Source organism: Periplaneta americana, chromosome 8 (assembly GCF_040183065.1).
Source record: "Periplaneta americana isolate PAMFEO1 chromosome 8, P.americana_PAMFEO1_priV1, whole genome shotgun sequence".
Taxonomy (NCBI): domain Eukaryota; kingdom Metazoa; phylum Arthropoda; class Insecta; order Blattodea; family Blattidae; genus Periplaneta; species Periplaneta americana.
The window spans coordinates 168,058,611-168,081,035 of record NC_091124.1 but is presented as its reverse complement, the minus strand read 5'-3'; the positions used below and the strand labels follow the sequence as shown (position 1 = coordinate 168,081,035).

Below are 22,425 nucleotides of genomic sequence, written 5' to 3'. Positions count from 1 at the left end.
TTACAATTTTACAGAACTTGATGCTGTATCGACATCCCTGTATCCTAAAGTTTATATCATCATGGAATAAGAGTGGAAGAATTCATCTGGCAACTGAAGAAGTGAAACCATTGGCTTCAGTTCTTGCCAGCCAGACTCCTTTACAAATATGCATTGGTCTTCATAGCATTTTGAAAGCCCTTGTTTTCCTTCATGAGAAGGTTAGTTATGTTCTCTGTGTACAGCGATTTCTCCTAAAGTATGACACAAAACTTATTCATTTCCATAGTATCTATGGGTCCATGTAATCGAGAATAATGCACATTAAGCATAATACTTTTTAGTAAAAAGTAAATGTGTCTTCATATTTAAAATTAGCACACAATGGCAATATCCTCCAAATGAAATCAGACTACTTTTGTGGTTTGTTATTATTGTATGAAATGCACTGACTAATGAAATTGTAGGCCTATAACCTCTTGAGTCCTGAGAGTATAATGTACTATAACATATGCTTCTGCCCATACATGATTATAATATAAGATGTATGTGCAGAGACCCGAAGTATAGTATAATATACTTGAATTTGTGCCCTAACTCTAACCTACAGAAATTTTTCAGCATTTTTGCACATGTCAGTGACTTTTTTAATTGTATAATTATATTTGGGTAGGCCCTAATTATGGAGATTGACTACTTGTCGACAATTTTTTTACAAACTCCCATTTTTGCCGTAATTTACCGTCGTAAACATGATAAAAATAACACGTTATTATAGGTCATTTCCGACAATTGAAATTATTTCTATCGTTTTTACAACAGTAAAATAAGGTGAAAATGAAACTTTGAAACAAATTGTCCAAAGTCCAGAATTACCAGTGAATACAAAAAAACTCTGCAACTTACAAATTACACGTGAAGTGGAGAATACAAGCAACCAGCTGCCCTGAAGAACTCATGAAATCTGTCTCGATGACCTGGAAAAGCTCGTCAGGAATTCCACAAATAGCCACTGCAATGGGCTTTCTTCCGACCATAACTTGGCACTCTTCCTGCCAAGCGCACTCGATATTCTGTGTATGAGCTTTCGTATCCGGATCCACGAAGTTCATCCTATGATTTACTGTCAAATGTCGATAACTCGTTCTCCTAAACAACAATAAGCTTTCCACCAATCACTTATAATTATTGTCATACCAGGCAAAATTCGTTTCTTAATCACATGTAATAAAATCTCTGAATCCCGTTTTTCCACTGCTACAACAAATATATTTGGATTATCTCACTTCACACCAGTGGCAGCTGATTGACTGAGGCAAGTGAGGCCAGGCCTCAGTCACTTGGCTTAACTGAAATCAAATTTTGTGTTTCTATATAATGTGTTAGTTATTTGAATGAAGGATATATCGCTGTAGAAGAAGCATTTGAAAACTTTGTGATGTATATAGACCTGTTTTGCAGTAAAATTTGTTCCTTAGGCCAGAATCGCTCGTGCCGGGTCTGGCTTATGCATTTCATGTCCTTTCGCGGGCTTTGAGTTTGCGCTTAAAACGTTGTAGCTGAGGCACAATTCGTCTGGCCTGGTCAGGTTTCACTTCTCCCATCCATGGGCCGGCCTCAAGGGTAGAGTGGGATGGGAATAGCAATGGTGACTTGTCTTCCTAAATAGGCCATAAATAACAAAATTCCAGCTCTTTGGCAGGCAGAGTTCCACTCTATTCTCTCCCTTTATGTCTTAGTTTATGACATAAGCGAGGGTGTTCTACTATTGTACTTTGTAGTACAGTAGCGACTCTGGGCCAATGTTATATATTTCGGGAAAATATAAACAGAAACAAATGAGAGAAATAATGCTGGTGCAGTTAATTCATTGTTAGAGTGTCCTTTTTCGAGAAGAAATAATACTGAAATAAAGGAAGTTTTAAATAAAGAGAGAGTCTACCGAGATACCTACGACATCGCTGACAATTTTTCTGACAGATAATCTTAAAACGCTAGTTTCTATTGCATCCTGGTATGGGCCACATAAACGGTTAAGTGGTAATGTGATGCAAAATAAATTTCTCTTGGCCTTGTTTGTTGCTGTCAAAGGAAACAAATAAAAAGAAAAGAAAGGGGAATTTCAACACATATGGGTTGCTTCATCACACTGAAACAATCACTGAAACTCAGAGCATAACAGCCTATTTGGAGAGTGAAATTATTATTTTTCATTAATAGTAATAATAGACTAATAATAATAATAATAATAATAATGTAATAATGATATTAATAATATAATAACAATAATTAATATCATAAACATTTCCTATCAGAGGCACTTAAACTAGTTGCATCTGGCCTCACCGAGGATTTCGATCACCGGCCGCTACTGCTTCACACCCCCGAATATCCACTGTCCTGCTAATATCCTCCCCTTCTCCTGCTTTCTCTGTCCACTTTACCTCGTCGATTTCAACAATAACATTCACCCCTCTAAGTTTATCTTTACAACTTCTAACTGCCCAGTCCAAACAGATTTCTCTACTAAAAGAACACCTGAAGCGAAACCCAATTCTTATTTTATAAAAACTTCTTGAGGAGGATCATGAAACAACCAGAACATAACAAATACATTTTCTCCATACCTAACAAACTATTACTGAAAAAGGTACCATAAAACACAGAACGAAAAAAATCACACGCCCTCTTTTTTTTTTTTTTTCTCGCAAAACTAACCATTCTTTGACATCTAAAACACTTCCTATTCCAATTGGCTTGCAAAATATGTCCACAATTCCCACATGCACAACTTTCAGATAAAATAAAAGAATCATACAATTCTTCTTCCCTCAATCTAACAAACTGCAACTCATTTTACATCCTGTGCACAAAACACGATATGCTTCCATCAAAGTCATCTAGATGATCCACTCTGATCGAAGTCGTCCACAGAAAAGACAGATCCTACTTTGGAACATAAAATATGCTCGAAGGATCCTACAATACTGCAATTGATGGACCAATCGAACTCCCCACTGAGCAGCCAATCACAACCACCCTCACTCAAACCGAGCCACTAATTACCACAAGGCCCGCCGAATTCAACTGTATAAATCATAACAAATTACTAATAAAAAAAAAACAAAAAAAAACATGTTCCCATCATTTCCAACACAATAAAACTGCCCTATAATGAAGAGTCCTTATTTAAAAATACGCGCAGTAGTCAGTCTCCATAATTACCATTTTGCCAGATAAATTATTACCTGTACAATTATTTCTGCTCTTAGTTGTGATTTTAAGCTGAAGTTATATCATCCTGGACATGGAAGATTCATCACATCATGCATATCGTAGCTTGCATGTCTTGTCCAAAAAGTATGCTTGTATTTCCCTTCTTGTAATTTGTTAAACCAACTAAAACAGTGATATCTCCAGATCACAATTCCTGTTGATTCGATGATAGAACATCTTTATTTAAAATGCAGTAAACTAATCAAATTCTTTCCAACATTAAAAGTTTAGTATTTTTATAAGAAAATTGTAAAAATTGCTGTAGTCTAGTAAGTAGTTCCTGAATGTTTGGTGGCTGTCCCTTTGAATAAACCTATACACTTCCCTCCAAATAACATCACAAGTGAAATTATTATTATCAAATGGTCGCCTGTGCTTCTGAGGAGTTTTAGGCCCTCTATTCACAATTTTGCTAACAATTTGCCTACATCTACTGATTTTTACTGCCTTTGCCGTTTAGGATGTAGCACCCTTTTGTATGTATTCTCCTTTCATATAATTCTATACATTAGCTGTCTATTAACTGTTGACACTGTTTGCATGAAGGCTTTGAAGAAGAAAAAGAAGGATTAATTAATGTTACTCTTTTCCGCAACAGACTCTGCTTCCATTTCAATATTTTACTTGTCAGTGCGTCTGCCTTGTGCTTTATTTTTGATAACATATACTGAATCACAAGACCATGAACTTCACATTTCAAATAGCCATTTAGTTCATGAGAGATTACAGAACAAATGTTTGTATCAACAGAATTAATGCAACTGACAACTTTAGTGAGAAAAGCAGCAACATACTGCCCGACGAAGTTAAGTCTGCGAGCCGAGAGGGGAAGTTGGAGGCAGTTCTGTAGTGAAAGGAAGCGGTAACGAGAGGAGACCAGTACAGTCTCATGTACGACAATAAAGTTTTCGGAATATGTATGATAAGAACTTTCTTGTGTTAAATTTTAACATATCTTGTTAACATGTTTCGACCTATTTTGGGTCATCTTCAGAACTGGTCGTTGTTGGTCTTGGCGCCTCTTGTTTCCTGTGAGGGTGCGTTCGTAGTGTAGAGTCAAAGAGCGTAAGTGTTTTGAAATTGAGTTGTGTGTTGAGAATATCGTTGGAGTGTGTTTTCGTGTGTCTGTATATTTGATATTGTTCTAGTGTGTTGAGTTTCTGGCATTTTGGTTGGATGTGCAGTATTTCCATGTCTGTGTTGATGATGTGCAGTATTTCTATGTCTGTGTTGATGTCACTGTAGGTGTGGTTGGCATTTGTAATGTGTTCTGCATATGTGGAGGTGTGTTGTAATTTGGTTGTGGCTGTGATGTGTTCTTTGTAACGTGTTTGAAATGATCTGCCTGTCTGTCCTATGTAGAAGTTGTTGCAGGTATTACATTCGAGGCATTGGGATTCTTTTCACTTTCCTTCCTCCTCTTTCTACTTTTCTGTTCCTAGTGCTGACCTGCTATGGCACTAAAATCGTCCTCCAGTGGCTTAAGGAGGGAAAGCTGGTGATCAACAAGATCTCCCAGCTAGGTCCAATGGACCTGTCGACCAACAGCAGGTGTGGTCCTCCAGACATTCTGGGGGTTGTGTGTAAATGAAGTAGCCACCAAAACGTTAAAATATGGTGTTCACTTAAATCGGCTACAACTTGCCATTTAACCCAAGAAATGGATTCGGAACATCTCAAAATCTGTGCTTCAGTGGCTGGTCATGATAATATCTTTGAAAAATATTGGAGTGCAAGAGGTCAAATGACTTTATTGTCAAACGCCTGACATTATAAAACAACAACAACATTTAAGTTTGTATACGCCTGTGTGGTTGTATTTGTTTGTTTGTGTGTTGAGATGTTTTTGTAGAGTGTTATTTGTTCTGTATGCGATGTTGTAATTTAATTTCTTGGAATGAGGTTGCAATTTTATATGTGTTTTTTGTTTTCGTATGTTAGTGTGATGTATTTTTTGTGTTCTTGTGTTTGTGTTGTATTCTTCTGTTTTTTGTGGTTTTGTTTTGTCTTACGTATTATGTTGTCTATTATGTTGGGGTTGTATCTGTTTTCTTGTACTATTTATTTGATTGTGTTTAGTTCTTCGTTGTAATCCTGTTGGTTCATTGGCATGTTGAGTAGTCTGACGACCAGTTCTGAAGATGACCCAAAATAGGTCGAAACATGTTAACAAGATACGTTAAAATTTAACACAAGAAAGTTCTTATCATACATATTCCGAAGTGATACAGTATTTAAAGTTGTGTAATCAAGATGTATAATAAAGTTTTCCTACTGCGCTTCAGTTCATAGAGCGGTAACAATTTAAGACGCTTTGAAATAGACTGTACTTCTACTTCTGCTTGACAGTGAGGTTTGGCATTCCGATTGGCAAGCGTGGGTGTAGGAGAGAAAGTTGCATGAGGGTGGAGACTGGGAGACAGCATAACTGTTGCCTTTATTTGAAGACAAGGACAAAAAATGCGTGCGCTCCGTAGTGTATTTTAAATGATGTGCACACTTTGAAATCTGAGCGTCAAGTGACCTATGTGGCAACTATGTTTTGCCTCTACATTCCATCCCGATATCCCCACTCGCAGACTTGACTTGGACAAGCTGTACAGCCTGCCAATTTCACACTGATTTCATATATAATCTTATTTCTAATACTGTGTGATAGCTGCTTCTTCAATTTCAAAATTTATGTTTGGATAGCAGTTACTGGTGCAATTTTAGCAATTCCTGTTATTAATAAAATTGAAGCATTTGATTCTGTAATTTATGTTTTTCAACATTTGTGGTTAGGCGTATTAGTATTTCTTCGCAATATTTTAAAGTTAATTCTCCCAAATAACTTAACAACCACTGCAAGACTCATCCAGGTTCCTTCACCACAAGAAGTCTTCAGCTGTTGGGGAGTAGTTGAAAGCAATATCAGGAAGTGGCAGGACAATACAGATTTTTGGAAGGTGTGAGGATGGGAAGATTTCCCCCCTGTTTAAAAGTTATCCCCCTATAATTAAATTCAAATTAACATTCCTGCTGGTCCACACCTGTGGAGTAACGGTCAGCACGTCTGGCCGTGAAACCAGGTGGCCCGGGTTCGAATCCCGGTCGGGACAAGTTACCTGGTTGAGGTTTTTTACGGAGTTTTCCCTCAACCCAATATGAGCAAATGCTGGGTAACTTTCGGTGCTGGACTCCAGACTCATTTCACCGGCATTATCACCTTCATTTCATTCAGATGCTAAATAACCTAGATGTTGATACGGCGTCGTAAAATAACCCAATAAAATATAAAAAAACATCCCTGCCAGGGATAACTTCTATCCCTCCCTCACGAAATATAATTGAGTAGCCTATCTTAATATCAAAGCCGGACATCTGACCTCAGATCGAAATTTAGGTATCTGTGGATTTTTATACAATTTTCCATGCTCTTGTTATAGTGAAACCATATGCAAATTCTAACATTACATTTATAAAATAAATTGTGTTAAACAGTACAAAGAACACTGTGGAAAAAAAATTGCCTCTAGATCAAACTATGGAGACAACAGATGTCCGTCTTTGATATTAAACTACTCAATTGTTTTAATACGAGTATATATACTTTATAAAGTATAAAGTAAAGAAAGAAAACAATGTTGATGTATTATAATCACCGGCAAGCTGACAACAATCAATAACTTAGGAATTACACATATTATCTTAAGCCTGCTCATAGATATAAGTAGCCTATTATTATGATCAAGATGTAAGACAAGCAACTAAGTGCGACCAAGCATTGAGCTGTATTGAATGAGGATAATAATTATTTTATGTATGGTATTCTCTATCTAGGATTCTACTCCCCCCCCTCCCCCATCAGAAATCTTAATTCGCACCCTGGTTTTTTGACATATAGATTAGATTCTCGCTAATCCTGCCTCCTCCTAGTGTACCTGCTATCACTTCTACTGTAATAGTTTTCTGGGAAGTTTGCACCAGTGCCTCGTGTTAGGCTGTACTGTATTACTTATATAGGATGGAAGTGAAATAATCTTGCAAATTGAAAGGGATGATAGGGTACACGTAAATGAAAAGGAAACTGTATTACGTTTTGTGATTAAATGCACTGTTAATTAGAAAATTAAGTTTGAAGTTTCAGCACTCTAGCAACATCGTTGCTAATACACTCTACTCATGATACAGATGTAAGAGGTCAACGAACTTGGTGAGTTGGTACGTAATGTGCTTTCTGCCAAGATGTTGCCTCGTATGTGCTTCATGCGATGGCTTCAATTTAGGGGTTTTTAAAATTAAATTTACATTAAAATCGTACATGCTATCGAAATATGTCAGAGGGATAAATTATTCTTTATTGCATTTCCTATCGATATGGGAAAAAATCGCAATTCTACTCGCAATAGTTACCGAATAAGAGATTGTTAAACGTTTGAGGGGGGGGGGAACATTTTTTTCTGAACTATGAACTTTCCACCAATATGATATTATAGTTTTTTTAGATAGAACATGAGCTATTCGCTCTGAAAATCTGCAAGGCTATTTCACTTCCACCTTGTATACTATGCGCCTAAGTTAAATCTGCGTTCAGAAAGAATGTGAATCACATCCTCTGGCCTTTGTGACCTATGAGTGAATACTGAGTTGATAATGAGATATTTACTATTCGTGCCAGTGAGTTGTATCAAATAATGGTGAATACATGTGTATAAGAGGTGCTGAAAGTGTTGTACCCATATAAATACTGTGAAATTGTTAATATTATGCACCGTATTTCTTACACACATTATATCATCATCATCATCCTTGCATGTATTGGGCCTAGTGGCCCGTTACGGTCTCTTGTCAATGCTTGAACGGTCCGCCCAAAGATCTCTTGCCCACAGGATGGTAATTTAAAATTTGGCATGGAATTCTAGAACGAGGCATTCTGATGACATGTGATCTCCAGTTTTGTCTGTATTTCTGTAGGTATTCCGTAATCGGTTCAATCTGCAGTTCTTTCATAATGTCAAAATTTTTAATGTGATCCATTCTCGTGTATCCCGCTGTACGACGCATAAATCTCATTTCTGCCGCCGTTAATCTTTGTGAATCAATATTACGAATCGTCCAAGCTTCACTACCAAAACAGAGTATAGGTCTGGCCAATGTTTTATAAATTCTGGTGCGCATGTGTTTTTGTACTAAGGTTGGTTTGAATATCTGATTAATTATCACCATTGCTCTGTTGAATTTAATAATTTTCTCATTCAAATCCTTTTCTTCTTCATATGAAATTTGGTAACCGAGATGACTAAAATTTTTGACTTGTTTGACGATCTTATTATTGTTGCTTATTTTGCTATGGACTGGTTCCTTTCCTAAAAAAGCCATCACTTTAGATTCGTCAATTGAAATTTCCATATTGAAACTTTCTGCCATTTGGTTAAAATTGTAAACCAAACGTTATAAATTATCTTCTGAAGTTGCCATAAACACAATATCATCAGCAAATAATAAAGTATCTATTTGGGACAAACAACTTATCGGTATACTTCCATATGGTTTCAATCTCCATTCCTTAATAATGTGATTCATGTATATTGTAAAATAATAGAGGAGATAAACTACAACCCTGTCTCACTCCTTGATTTATTTGTTTCCATTCTGAATATTTGTTTTCAAACCTGACCTGTATATGATTATTATTATAAATATTGTAAATAGCTGTTATTAATTGATTTGGAATACCATCATGTGCTAAAATATTCAATAATTTGTTTCTATCTACTCTGTCGAAGGCTTTCTTCATATCAATAAATACATACATTATATACATATATATGGATATATATTTATTTATTTATTACCTCACTCATTGCATTATCTCTTTAACATGACCTCACTCATAGACGAAACAATAGGTTGTATACTAACAACTAGAGCAATTAGAGCTACTAGCACTCGTCTCTTGCATTCACGGACACAAATTTAACTGGGGAGCATAGTATGTTTACACATGCCAGCAGAACTACAGCTATGATATGAGCACTGCTTTTGGCCAATAGCTTGTGAAAATAACTTTCTTTTACTTGATTCTTGGTCTGCATATAAAAATCATACTCCTTTACAGCAAACTATCCCTTCTGAAAAGTGTATGACATTGCAATTCATGCCATTTGGAACCACCTGACAAATTCAGCTTCTGGATGTTTGTTTTTTCCATGCTTATAAAATATATTATTGCACCATCTGCAGCTACGCCTTAAAGGATAACAATTTTCACAATAAACTCCACGGCAGACTTTCACATTCGGTTGCATGCCATCACATTCCATCAGTTGTCGTCATCACATTATACCAATATGTTTCTTGTATGCATTCTTTAAGATACCTAGCTGAATGCCCTGAATGGTTTGTAACTCGCAAGAAGTTCGCCTTCGATCTTGATGATGCGAACCTTTGTGATCACTGTGGCGCATAATTTTTCATTCGGTGTTCATGGTGCAAATTAATAGTTTGTTTTGAACATTTCTTGAATGTCGACGATGTCCATTGTGTGAAGTGTAACACTCCTGGACACTCAATTTCTCTTGCCCTCCTGATGCACATGGTGGGTCATTAGCAGCTAATATTTTTCCTATCATAATTGTTGTTAACACAACTTTCAAATGAGCCTTACTAGAGATTACACTTGCGACCTCGCACTCAAGGGTTTTCTTGTAAGATCAAAATTTATAAAAACTTTAATCTGTTCTATATTGGCTATGAACCACCAGAGAATGCATGCATCTAGAATTTTTTCAGTGTAAATTAAGTTTATGTAACATACCACTGGTTACAGAAAATGGGATCAAAAACTACAGTAGAACCTCTATTATCCGTGCTAATGAAGGGGATGGACTGAACAGTTAAACGAAAAATCGGATAATCCGTACCATGGAAGATTTTGTAATTTCCTTGGTGGTCTTGTATTTAACTCGCTATGTAGTGGATCAGAAGTCACTAATTTAGGTCTTGTTGTAAACGACGGGTTTTTAAGGGGTAAGGAAACCCTTTGTAATGACTATCTCAGGAAAGATAAGAATAAAGGAGGTCTCATGTTGTAGATTTATTTACCTTTTTACACTTCATCCTTGTTTTTTATTAAATCGCACAGTTGTAACTCCTATCTCGTATTCTGATGCAAGATGGGCCACAGTTTCCGTTTCTCAAACCATTAAATTATTTTCATTTTTTTTTTTTCGATACTTAGCACAACACGTTTTCTGTTAACACCCGTGGAAGACATTTTATATACAAGTTATATTATAGAACGACAATTCGAACAGCAGACAATGTTGTGTAACGATAAAGCCTTGTAATAACACTCTCTAGAAAAAAAATATATATGTAGAACCTACTAATATGATGTAGGTCTACAAAAGAGTACTTCATATAAGTTATTTATTTCTGAAGCAAAAAAAAAAAAAGAACGAAAAATAGAAAGTTGGATAATCCGCCAATCGGTTAATAGGGTGATGGATAATCAGGGTTCTACTGTACTTCATGGACGAAGTGGGATGATGTATAAAGGAAACATATGTCAATTGTCATTATTTAATTGATTTTGTTGTAACTGGTGTCAAAATAACTTTTTTTCAGGCTGCTTCATCTCATAACAATGTGTGTTGTGCTGCAATCTACGTTACTCCTGATGGTACCTGGAAGCTGGGAGGCCTGGAATATCTGTGCCGGTATGTAATGCATTTGTTTCGGTACTGATTATTTGAGTCTCAAAAGAGTTGTGAGGACTAATGTGGAAAAGCTGTTGGACAATGTATGAGGGGCAGTCAAATGAAAACAGGTCACCATGCGTATAGCTCACAGCGGACAAGTTGGTACCACTGGAATTTGATTGCTGAACTGACATCTGGTAGTGACTCGTGAAAGCACAGTTACAGTCTCTGCTTTCACACTAGTCGTTCGTTTATTGTGCTGGAAGTGAGGTGAAAGATATGTGTGTTTGTCCATCGTCACTAATGGTGACAGGTAGAGAAGAACAGTGAGGTGTAGTGCGATTTTTGACTGCTGAAGGAATATGATGACGAGAAATCCATTGTCGCATGTCTGTTGTTTACAGCAAACACAGCGTGTCATGTTCGCATGTACTGGAATGACAAGATTCTGAGAGGGACGCATGTTATTGCAAGATGATGCTCACCCAGGACAGGCGTATCGTGCCATCACTCCTGCTGTTATTGCTGAGATTGATGTATGGAGAAATCAACAGATCACTGGAGAAACTTCGTCATTTTGTGGGAATAAGTCACAGTTCCATACACGTCATTCCAACAAAGCACTTGCATTACTGAAAACTCTGCATGCAATGGGTTCCACATCAGTTGATGGAGGATCAAAAAAAAAAACAGGATGGCTGTTTCACTGGGTCACTTGCAACGATACCACGAGGAAGAGTATGCATTTCTGTCCTGTACTGTCACTGGGGATGAATCGTGGTGTCACCATTTTGAACCGGAGAACAAACGGCAGAGTCAACAATGCAAACACATGAATTCTCTCCCACCGAAAAAGACCAAAACAATACACACAAGTCCCAGTAAAGTCATGTTGACATTCTTCTTTGATTCTAGGGGTCCTCTGCTTGTTGAATTTCTCGAACATGGGGCCACAATCAGTGCACAACATTATGAAGAAACTTTACAGAAACTGAGATGAGCCAGTAAGTCAGAACACCCTGGAATGCTATTGAACAGTGTTATCCTTCTTCATGATAATGCCCACCCAATATTGCAACTCCATGAGGAATATGATTCAGACTTTTGGTTGGGAAGCGCTTCAACACCTCCTCTACAGCTCTTATCTCTCCTCATGTGATTTTCAAATTTTTGGAGAGTTGAAGAAAGTCATTCGTGGACTTTGTTTTGTATCGGACGAAGATATGTGTGACTGTGTAAAGAACTGATTTGGTAGACAGCTCACAAGTTTTTAAAGAATGGGATTGATCGTCTTGTCTCTCAGTGGGATAAATGTATAAACAGTTTTGGAGATTACTTTTGAGGTAATAAATGTTCTGTTATATTTTTTGGCATCTGACCCATTTTCATTTGACTGCCCTTCATAAATATCGGGGGGCCTGTTGCATAAAGCTGAAAATTACTATTTTACGAGCAACAAATTAATAAATGAGTAAAGAGCCAGTCTTCTGTTGCATAAATCTGTATTGATAAATTCGCCACAAGTGACAAGCACTAGCAGTTAGTAACAGTTTCTTTTGTTTTACAACAAATTGTATAAAATGTTGTCAATTGTGAAGTAGTTAGAATCACGAGCTCATTTATTTTACCAATTCTTTGTGCTTGGTAAACTTTCTTAAAGGTATAGAAATAACATTTTTAATGTAATATGACTTATCTTTAAAACTTATAGCAGAGCCTGATGTCAAAAGAATTGGTTTTTGATATGCTTCTGCTTCTGTCGCCATTATTGCTCATGTTGAGCGATTTCTAATTAGAAATTTGATTATTTATAATAACTTCTTACTTGCTAGATATATTTCTATTTAAGTCCCATAATTATTGCTTTTATGAATGCAATTTTAAAATTATACTTGGTAATTGCACCATTAATAACAATAATTATTAATGCCATAGATTTACGGATCTCACTCCAAGTTATTTAGAAGAAACCAGAGCACGTCGTTATGAGAAAGCTGTACCTCCTGAGGAAGATTCTATGAAGTCTTCAACTGATGCCATAGCACATCCAATGTCAATTGATCAATATGGATTCGGAGTACTTGTAGAAGAAGTTTTGCACAAGAAGTCTGATAGTAAGATTATTTGTTTCATTCAGTTTTGAAAGCTGATGACTTGTAACAGTAGTGCCCAGAGAAAATGAGATGTTATGCATTTACTTATATGTATAATAGAGCATGTAATTACAGCTGAAAAGCATAATTATCATCTTCCTAGAAGCTACCATTTCTTGAGTATTCTTATTTTACCGTAAAAATAAACTAACATAGTTGCAATACTGCATGAAAAATGATCTGTGCTACACACATTTCAACACAGTGGATGTGGTACACATATTATATTAATACAAACTTCACATCAATCTACTTGCCTGATTCAAGCAGGCCCTGTTTCCAGCTCCCTTCAGTAGCATTAAAATTAATGTGATGATTAAATTTCGTAATTATGTACTGTATATAACTCGTAAGTTTTACATTTTAGAGGAAACGCATTAATGGAACATTTCATTGGAATTAGGGCTGGGGACGGAGTGGTTCGGTTCGGAGCAGTTACTGTGACGTCATTACTTGGTTGAACCGAGTACAAATTTGTGGCGGCAGATTTAAAATTTAGATAGATTGAGTCGATTTTAGAACGTACTTTGAAAGTGAAACCAAGCGTGTTTTAAAAGAGTTGTAGTAAAGCGCTTTCGCTTTGCCAATTGACGAGAAAAAAGTACTTCTCTTCATTGAAAAATGGCGGTTGCAAATTTCATTTGCGTGATTACAACTATTTGCTGAGTTATTTTGTATGAAAGGCCTATTTAACTTTCAGTGTTGTATATGACAGACGAAATAAAATTGATAAAACAATTTATAATACTAATAGCTAATAAATTAACATGTGGGAGGTAAATGTTAAACGCTGCAGCTAAGTAAGAAAGAAACAGGCTCCATGAAGCGCTGCCTAAAACACTTGAAAATAACACACAGAATTACTTACTATTGTTATGTATGTATTTATTTACACTGCAAGTGGGCATGCACCCGGTGGCAGTGGTATACACAATATAAACAATACACAATAAAGAAATGATAAGCAATATTTACAATACACAATACAATTATACAATACACAATAGGCCTACAATTTTATACACAATACAATAAGAATACACAATATAATTTAACACAATAATAATAAAACATAAATAAAATACGTAATTTTACATTACAACCTGCATTATTATGTATAGGCCCTACATAAGTTTCAATAGTCTTTCACTTTACTCTCATCTCACTCACTGTAGTGGCACTATGACGCATTTCACTGACACTTTAGCACACATTTCACTGACACTATAGAACTCATTTCATTGATGCTATAAATTATCACTGATCGGAACTATTCACTGCACTGTAAAACCATAACTTCACTGACTCACCTCGCTTTACTAATACAACAGTTCAAATAAGTCAAATAATTACACCCTTATGCATACTGTACTTATAAATAGAATTACATTTAAACTAAACATTTCTAGTCTAAGACCCTCTTACACGCTATTTTTAAATAATTTACAATTCAAACCAAGGAAGTAACTTGTCAGGCTAAATAAATACATGCCACCTTAAAAAATTAAATGTTAAATGTCGCCTTAATTTTAATTTCACTTTATGCACAACTTTTTAAATTATTCTTGAATCTCCTTAAGGAAGGACAGTCCTCAAAGACTGCTGCAGGTAGGTCATTCCAATCATTTATAGTTCTATTTAAAAATGAGAATTTACCTACATCCGTTTTCTGTTTCCTACATTTGATTTTAAAATCATGATCATTCCTACCATAGTACGTTGGCTTTTCTAACCGAGCCGTTATATCTACCCATGCTTTCTGACCTAGATGTGCTCTATACAATGATGTTATTCTAGTTTTCCTACGTCTGATTTCCAAAGTTTCCCATTTAAGTTCTTTTATCATATTGTTTCCATTTTCTCTTTTACCTTTAACAAATTTAGCTGCCCTATACTGGATTCTTTCTAAGGAATTTATCTGATATATTCTATAGGGATCCTAACATGTAGTTCCGTATTCCATTAATGGTCGCACTAACGTTAGCTATGCTATTTCCCTCGATTTGGGGCTAGCCTTCCTCAAGATTCTCATAATAAAGTGAAGTGCCCTCCATGCTTTACCCGTAACATTATCAACATGCTCTCCCCAAGAAAGTTTGGAGTTTAAATACACTCCTAGGTATTTACAACATTGTACTTGCGGAATTACAACACCACTGAATTCGTAATTAAGACTAGTTTCCTCTCGGGTTTTACAAAATGTTATAGATTTACTTTTAGAACCATTTACTTTCATCCTATGCATTAACGCCCAGTTATAAATTTTATTCAAGTCTGTTTGAATAGCATCTACATCTGAATTATTTCTAATCTTTCTATAGATAATGCAGTCATCTGCAAATAGCCTCACACTTGATGTAATATTCTGGCATAGGTCATTTACGTATATTATAAAGAGTAATGGACCCAGAACGCTGCACTGTGGCACCCCTGAACTTATATTTCCAATTTCCATATTTCATGACCTACTCTAACTCTCTGGGTTCTACCTTTTAAGAATTCTTGGATCCATAGCACCACTCTTTTATCTATTCCTAGCCTACTTAACTTATCTATTAATATGTCATGTGACACCAAATCAAATGCTTTCGAAAAATCAATCACAACTGCATCGATTCTTCCGCCTCTATCTACCTTTTCAGCTAGATCCTGAACCAGCGACGTAATTTGACTATCACATGAGAAGCCTTCCCTAAAACCATGCTGGCGGTTGTAAAACCAGTCTTTCGCATTTAGAACATGACGAATATAATCCGATATCAAATGCTCCATGACTTTACATACGACAGATGTAAGGCTAATCGGTCTGTAGTTTCTGACATCTAATTTATTTCCACCTTTATGTATGGGTACCACTATAGCTGATTTCCAGTCACATGAAATAGCTGCATTGTTTACGGAAACATGAAATATACGCATTAAGTATGGAATTATGGCCTCGGAACCTAATTTAAGAATCTCTGTAGCAATACTATCTGGTCCTCTAGACTTCCGACTTTTTAATTTCGTTAGTCTCTCTCTAACCCCTTTGGAAGTTATTACGGAAAGTGGATAAAATAATCAATAAAACGTGGAATCTTAAACTGAAGAACATAATGTTTATTTATTTTATAACATTACTAACCTTCAATACAACCATGTTCTCTTTGGTGAAGAGTAATATTATTGATAAATTAAAGTAATTAGATAACATAATTCGTAGAAATAAATACAAATAAAATTATTACTGATGAGGTAAGACAAATCCAATAAACACAAATAGAAGAAAAATATAATGCACTTCCTTTTATAACATATTTTAATATTAATCAAACACTCTAATATGATGATGATGACAACAATACTTATGGCCTTTAAGGTACCTGGAGGTTCATTGCTGCCCCCACATAAACCTGACATCGGTCCCTATTCTGAGCAAGGTTAATCCAGTCTCTATAATCATATCCCACCTCCCTCAAATACATTTCAATATTATCTTCCCATTTACGTCTCGGCCTTATTATTGTTATTATTATTATTATTATTATTATTATTATTATTATTATTATTATTATTATTATTTACAGTAATATGTTCAGATTCAGTGTTCATTAGGCCCACTTGACAGGTCATATAATAGGATGAACTCCTCTTCAATACTAGAGGCCTTTCAGCCCACCTTGGGGATAAGGAAATAATTTGTCATGCAGCAGAAAATATTGAAATACAACAGTACCTACGTTGTTATCTGCTAGAATTAAGTAAAACACGTGAACTCTGAACTGACCAGTAACGGCTACGGTTAACCGAGTAACTTCGGTGCTCCGCTGCCAAGCACATAAACCGATAGAACCGAGTAACTCAACAGTTCTACTCGCTCCGTCCCCAGCTCTAATTGGAATCAGAATGCTGCACAATGCCATACAAACTACTCGTACATGATAAAAGCAGGCTGTTTCCTTAATATGGGTTATAGAGGTAGAGGGGAAGAGAAGGCCTGATGGCCTTATCTCTACCAGGTTAAATAAATAAATAAAATTGGTTGAAGTGAATAAGAATAAAAATCCTAGTGATTGTAAGTAAAGAGTTTTATGATACCTAATTGGGAACCATATACAATAACTACAGTAAACCCTCGTTAATATGAACTCGGTTAAGACGAACACCTGCCTTAATACGAACAATTTTCCTGGTTCCGGCTCAATTACTGTGTTTTTAATGGATTTTTATTCAGTTAATACGAATTTTTGTTTATACGAATGTTGGACAAATTTTCAGTCCCCAGACTTTTGTCCTCTCCTTTAATAGGAACAAACAGCAACTTTATGTACACCCTTTATAGTTTATTGCATGGTAATTCTCTTTGCTCGCTCTCATAGTAAAGACATGCAATGTCCTTCAAGATATCAATCAGAACACGCATAATATATACTGCTGTATTTCTCCAAAGGAACCAAGAGTAGCAGCTTAGTCTTCTCTGTGTCCTATCTCGAGAGGTTTCATTGAGTGCTACAGCAATTTAACTGTTAGTTCCTCACAGCCAGTATTTGGGTCAACAAGTAAATACAAGCAACAACATGAATGAAAGAAGGAAAAAATCTATAGAGATCAAAACTAAAGTTAAAATTTTGAATGAAGTGTCTCACGGTACTATGACAAGAACTCAAATTGCAAAACATTTTCAAATTCCAAAACCTACTCTTTCGTCCATAATAAAAAACAAAGATAAAATTGACGTTGCTGCAGCTTAGGCTTAGGGTTCTTCATCAGGAAAAATTAAGCAAATTCGTGCAGAAAAATATGAACAAGTTGAATCTGAGATTCTTGTATGGTTTAACAATATGAGGGCACAAAATGTACCACTGCCAGAATCCATAATTCAAGAGAAAGCGAGAGGCCTCACTCTTAAACATGGAATAACAAACTTTGAATGTTCTAGTGGTTGGCTATGGCGTTTTAAAAAAAATGTCACAGTACTGCATTTCTTTTAATATGTGGAAAAGAAAATTCAGTAAATGAGTGAAGACTAGGGAATTTCGAAGAAGAGAAAAATAAATATGCTCCTAAGAATATCTATAACCTCATGAAACAGGACTCTTATACAGCCTTCTCTCAGATCGAATCTTGTTTAAATCAGAATTAAAAATGAAGCAATAACAGTTTATGCAATAAAAGTGTAGCACTATGAGCACGATTTTCTGACCATCCAGTGGAGAAAAAATGTATCAACTATTAACAGTTATGTCTGTCACCAATTCTTTATTACATTGTCTTAAATATATAACTTATGGTATAAGTAAATGTTAACGTCTCTGAGGTTAATGACAACAATAATAAAATAAAATCGCGAGTCAATTTGGAAAGTTTGTTAAAAACCGGGGACATTCCAGGGACAAAAGTGTGAATTCGGGAACTGTCTCCGAGAAACCAGGATGTCTGGTAACCATAAATATGTATATTTTGCGAAATTAAAACTCAAATGAGATAAAAGACAGGGTGAAATGCAGTATTAATGGAATGAAGTAAGTAAAATTGAGCTACAAGTATAATTTCAGTCATTGCTGGAGATCAAATCTGATTTTGTGGAATGATAAACTGGCACTCTTAACACTAAGCTACTGCATGGGCTATTCTTTTATTTAGTTACTTATTCACTTGTTATTTATCCCCGTAGTTATGCTTCTACTTATTCATTCACTCATATTTATTACTTATTTCCAGAAAACTGAAATCTTCATTTAAAATTGTACATGCCAAGACAAAACGACCAGAAATTTCACCATAATATTTTAACAGTAAAATAGTGCAGATTTATTAAGTCTCTCTATAGTGTGTTTTGGCAGATTTTATCATTTTTACTTATTAATGTTATCATATTCAGGGGAACTGTGTGCTCTGCCACCAGATTACGAAGATGTTTGCAGAAGTGATTATGGGTGTTTGTTATTAGTCTATAAAAAACGTATGATTATTTTCTCAGAGAGTTAAATGACCGTAATTCGTTATAATTGCTCTCTTTTCTGTTAAAGGTGATATCCCAGCTCTTCAAGACTTCCGAGAGATTTGCAAGAAACAGTTACAGAGTTCAGAACCTTCTCTTCGCCCAAAACTGGCATCACTTCTGGATCACATTTTCTTTACACATAAGTTCATCACTATTCACAGCTTTTTAGCTGAACTACCTCTGAAAAGTGAAGCCGACAAGAACGACTTCTTCAGGTTTGTTCATTCTGAACTAAAAATTTGTATGTTATTCTGTATTGAAATCTTCATTTAATTTTGTTTTACAATAATGTAGAGAAGTCAGTACAGTAGAACTTGGTTATAACGACATCCAAGGGACCTTAAACATTATGTTGTTATAAAAAAGTGTCGTAGTAACCGAGATTCACATTATATCAATCTAGTGAGGTGGAAAATGAAAAATAACTTAATTAGACTTATTTTATATTTATGTATTGACTTTTAAGCCTACAATGAACATAATAAAATACACGTAGGCCTACAATTATAAATACAGTATTCTGTATTAAAACAGTTTGTTCAGTACTCGCCAAACTACTTTACTTAGAAGTGAAGTAATCAGTCATTTTACTCTGTTGTCTTCTACTTGCCCAATACACACTTTCTAGGTCTAAATTACGTTCTATTGTTTATAATTTAAGTTGCAATTTCACTACTCCCTTCCTTAGTTTCATAGAACATGTTCATAATTCTAATGACTTCTAAAGCGTCACTCACTTCTTTAAGTGGCCATACTGCATTAAAATGCGTGCACTTAGTGAAAACTTCCTGTCGAAACTGATCTAATACCGCATGAATTCTGGCAGGTTACAATGGGTGGGGAATCCACCTGCATTCCAGAGGTCTATGACAGAAGGAGACTGTAAAGATTTGTCTGGGTCAGATTTCAACAAAATATTTCTTAAAATACTTTGGTTCTTAGAAAATCTTATTCCAAACTGAGGTTGAAAATGACGTTATATCTGAGGTAGACGCATATGCGTTTTTTCGTATTATGGGGACACTCAACTATATTTTGGAACTTTTTTCCTATTTGACCAATCTTTTTCAAATTTGGAGAAAAAGTTTAATATACACATGGAAAGTAACATGCAAACTCTCAGCTCATTAGATCCAATACTTTTCAAAATAAAAAATATTTCAATTTTTAATCAATCATTAATTAAAATATCACTTTTAATTATCATTTTTTATTTTTTGGCTTTGTGCATTTGACTGTGACTTCTCAATGAATAGGGGAAGAATTCTGAGTATTCATTTAGTTCTGTCACGTAAATTAGTGTAGAAATTTAATTTTTAATTTCTATGATACTTTTTCTCCAATTTTTAAGTTGAGTGTCCCCTTAAGCAAGGTAGGAAAGCATCTTATGGAGAATTAGTTGAGACCACAGAATATTTGACGTTATAGGCGAGGTGTCGCACAAAATGAGGTCGCTGTAACCAAGTTCTATTGTATATTCATATTCCAATTTTTTTATATAAATTTTCAAATATGAAAGCTGTTAGATATTATAAAATGATATGACGATAATAGAGCAATGAAAATGGCAGAGAAGACTAAAGTATTTATAGGAAACCTGCCATATAATTGCTGTGTCTACCACAAATCTCATAAATTATGCTTGGAATTTGGTATTTCCTTATGTCACAAATCACCATCAAAATCAGTCATCAGCATTTGTTATCCGTCCACCCACCTATCATTTTATCATTGTCATTATTATTATTATTATTATTATTATTATTATTATTATTATTATTATTATTATTATTATTATTATTATTTCGCGTCATAACTGTGTTAGCTGAAGCATCATGCCTTAGATGAACTGTATAGAATGAGTCTTTATGAGGGAAGAAATTTTCTCATGAAATTTTGGCCAGTGTATGGGACCAAGTCCACCTAGCATAATGATGAAATTGGGAGAACTACAGTTACTAGCGAAATCCAGTTTCGAGAATCAGCTACAGTGGCTGGGAGTATAACCACTTAACCAAACATTACACCCTCACTGGTTGGTTGATCGTTCACTTCTGTGTCCCACTAATTTTATTATTATTATTATAATTATAATTATATTATTATTATTATTATTATTATTATTATTATTATTATTATTATTATTATTATTGTTGCTATTGTTATTGTTCACTCAGTATCACCCCTCATTGTTATGGGTCATAGTGTGAGGCTATTCTGTTCCAATTCAGTGTACTCTACGATATAGGTTATTCTCGAAATTGATCACTGATTACTATATAGTCAAGTACTGGCCATTAAAAGATATCTTGGGAAGCTTATGTACAACACATAAATATCTGTAATACTCTTCTTCGTGTTGATGACTGCCATCTCCATAATATTAGGGACATTGTAAGCGAAAAAAGTTTCTGCTCTGTCAAAATTAAATATCACAACTATTGATGCTGTCAGCTGATCAGGTCGTAAAATTCGTAAACACTTAAGAAATGACGCATTCCAAACTTGGACAAACCATACCTTGCGTGGTAAAGGGGTTATTGTTTATAGTGATCTCCCCAAGGCTAACTCATGGGTAAGCAATCGAAAGGGCCTATCTTCCTCAGAATGGACCAATGCTTTAAAAATGTCAAGCAATATTTCGGCGGTTCGCGCAATACCGGGCAGAACTCTAAGCACAACCTGCTGCCGTCATCCAGACTGTAGTGAGCTTGAAACACTTGGACATGTGCTTGGACAGTGCCCTAAATGCGAGCTGCTGATCAATGCTAGATATCATCGTGTACGACATGCTTTGGCGATATCGTTAAAAACTTTAAATTGGGAAATTCATGAGGAAGTACATTGTGTATCATCAGATGGTTCTTGCAGACATTATTACTATTAACGTACACTTAAAACGGGCTCTTGTCCTTGACCCTATTATCCGTTTCGAAAGAAACCTAAATCAGGCCATCGAGATTGATATTGAGAAGAAGTCTATAAATGAACCTTGTCTGCCTTATCTGTCTCAAAAGTACAACGTCCCTCTTAAACAATGGTCTGTCATTGGTTTGCTTTGGCAGTAGAGGTTCAATTACAAAATTCACGTGGAATTATCTTAAGGAACTTCACATTCCTTTTGATTATGTAATGTCTGTCCTTATAAATATTATCAAGGATTCTCTTCAAATATTACATCATAATCTCTATTTCAATTAATCCACTTATATTTGCCTTCAACAATTAACTTTCTTTTTTCTTTAATGTATCACATCACATTATATTGTACATGTTTATTGTATTCAGGACCCTTGTGGTCACTCAAATTTTTTGAGCTGATGTCTATAATTTAGAAATATATATATTG

General features: G+C 35.3%; 1 protein-coding gene across 1 annotated transcript in view; it reads left to right on the top strand.

The window, feature by feature from the left end:
• The window catches only part of LOC138705224 (protein-associating with the carboxyl-terminal domain of ezrin), a 65,948-nt gene that overhangs the window by 652 nt on the left and 42,871 nt on the right, over window positions 1–22,425 (top strand). Inside the window, exons 2-5 of the mRNA XM_069834033.1 lie at window positions 15–200; window positions 10,867–10,958; window positions 12,876–13,054; window positions 19,102–19,291. Coding sequence (XP_069690134.1) covers window positions 15–200; window positions 10,867–10,958; window positions 12,876–13,054; window positions 19,102–19,291 — 647 coding nt within the window. The remainder of the gene's footprint in view (window positions 1–14; window positions 201–10,866; window positions 10,959–12,875; window positions 13,055–19,101; window positions 19,292–22,425) is intronic.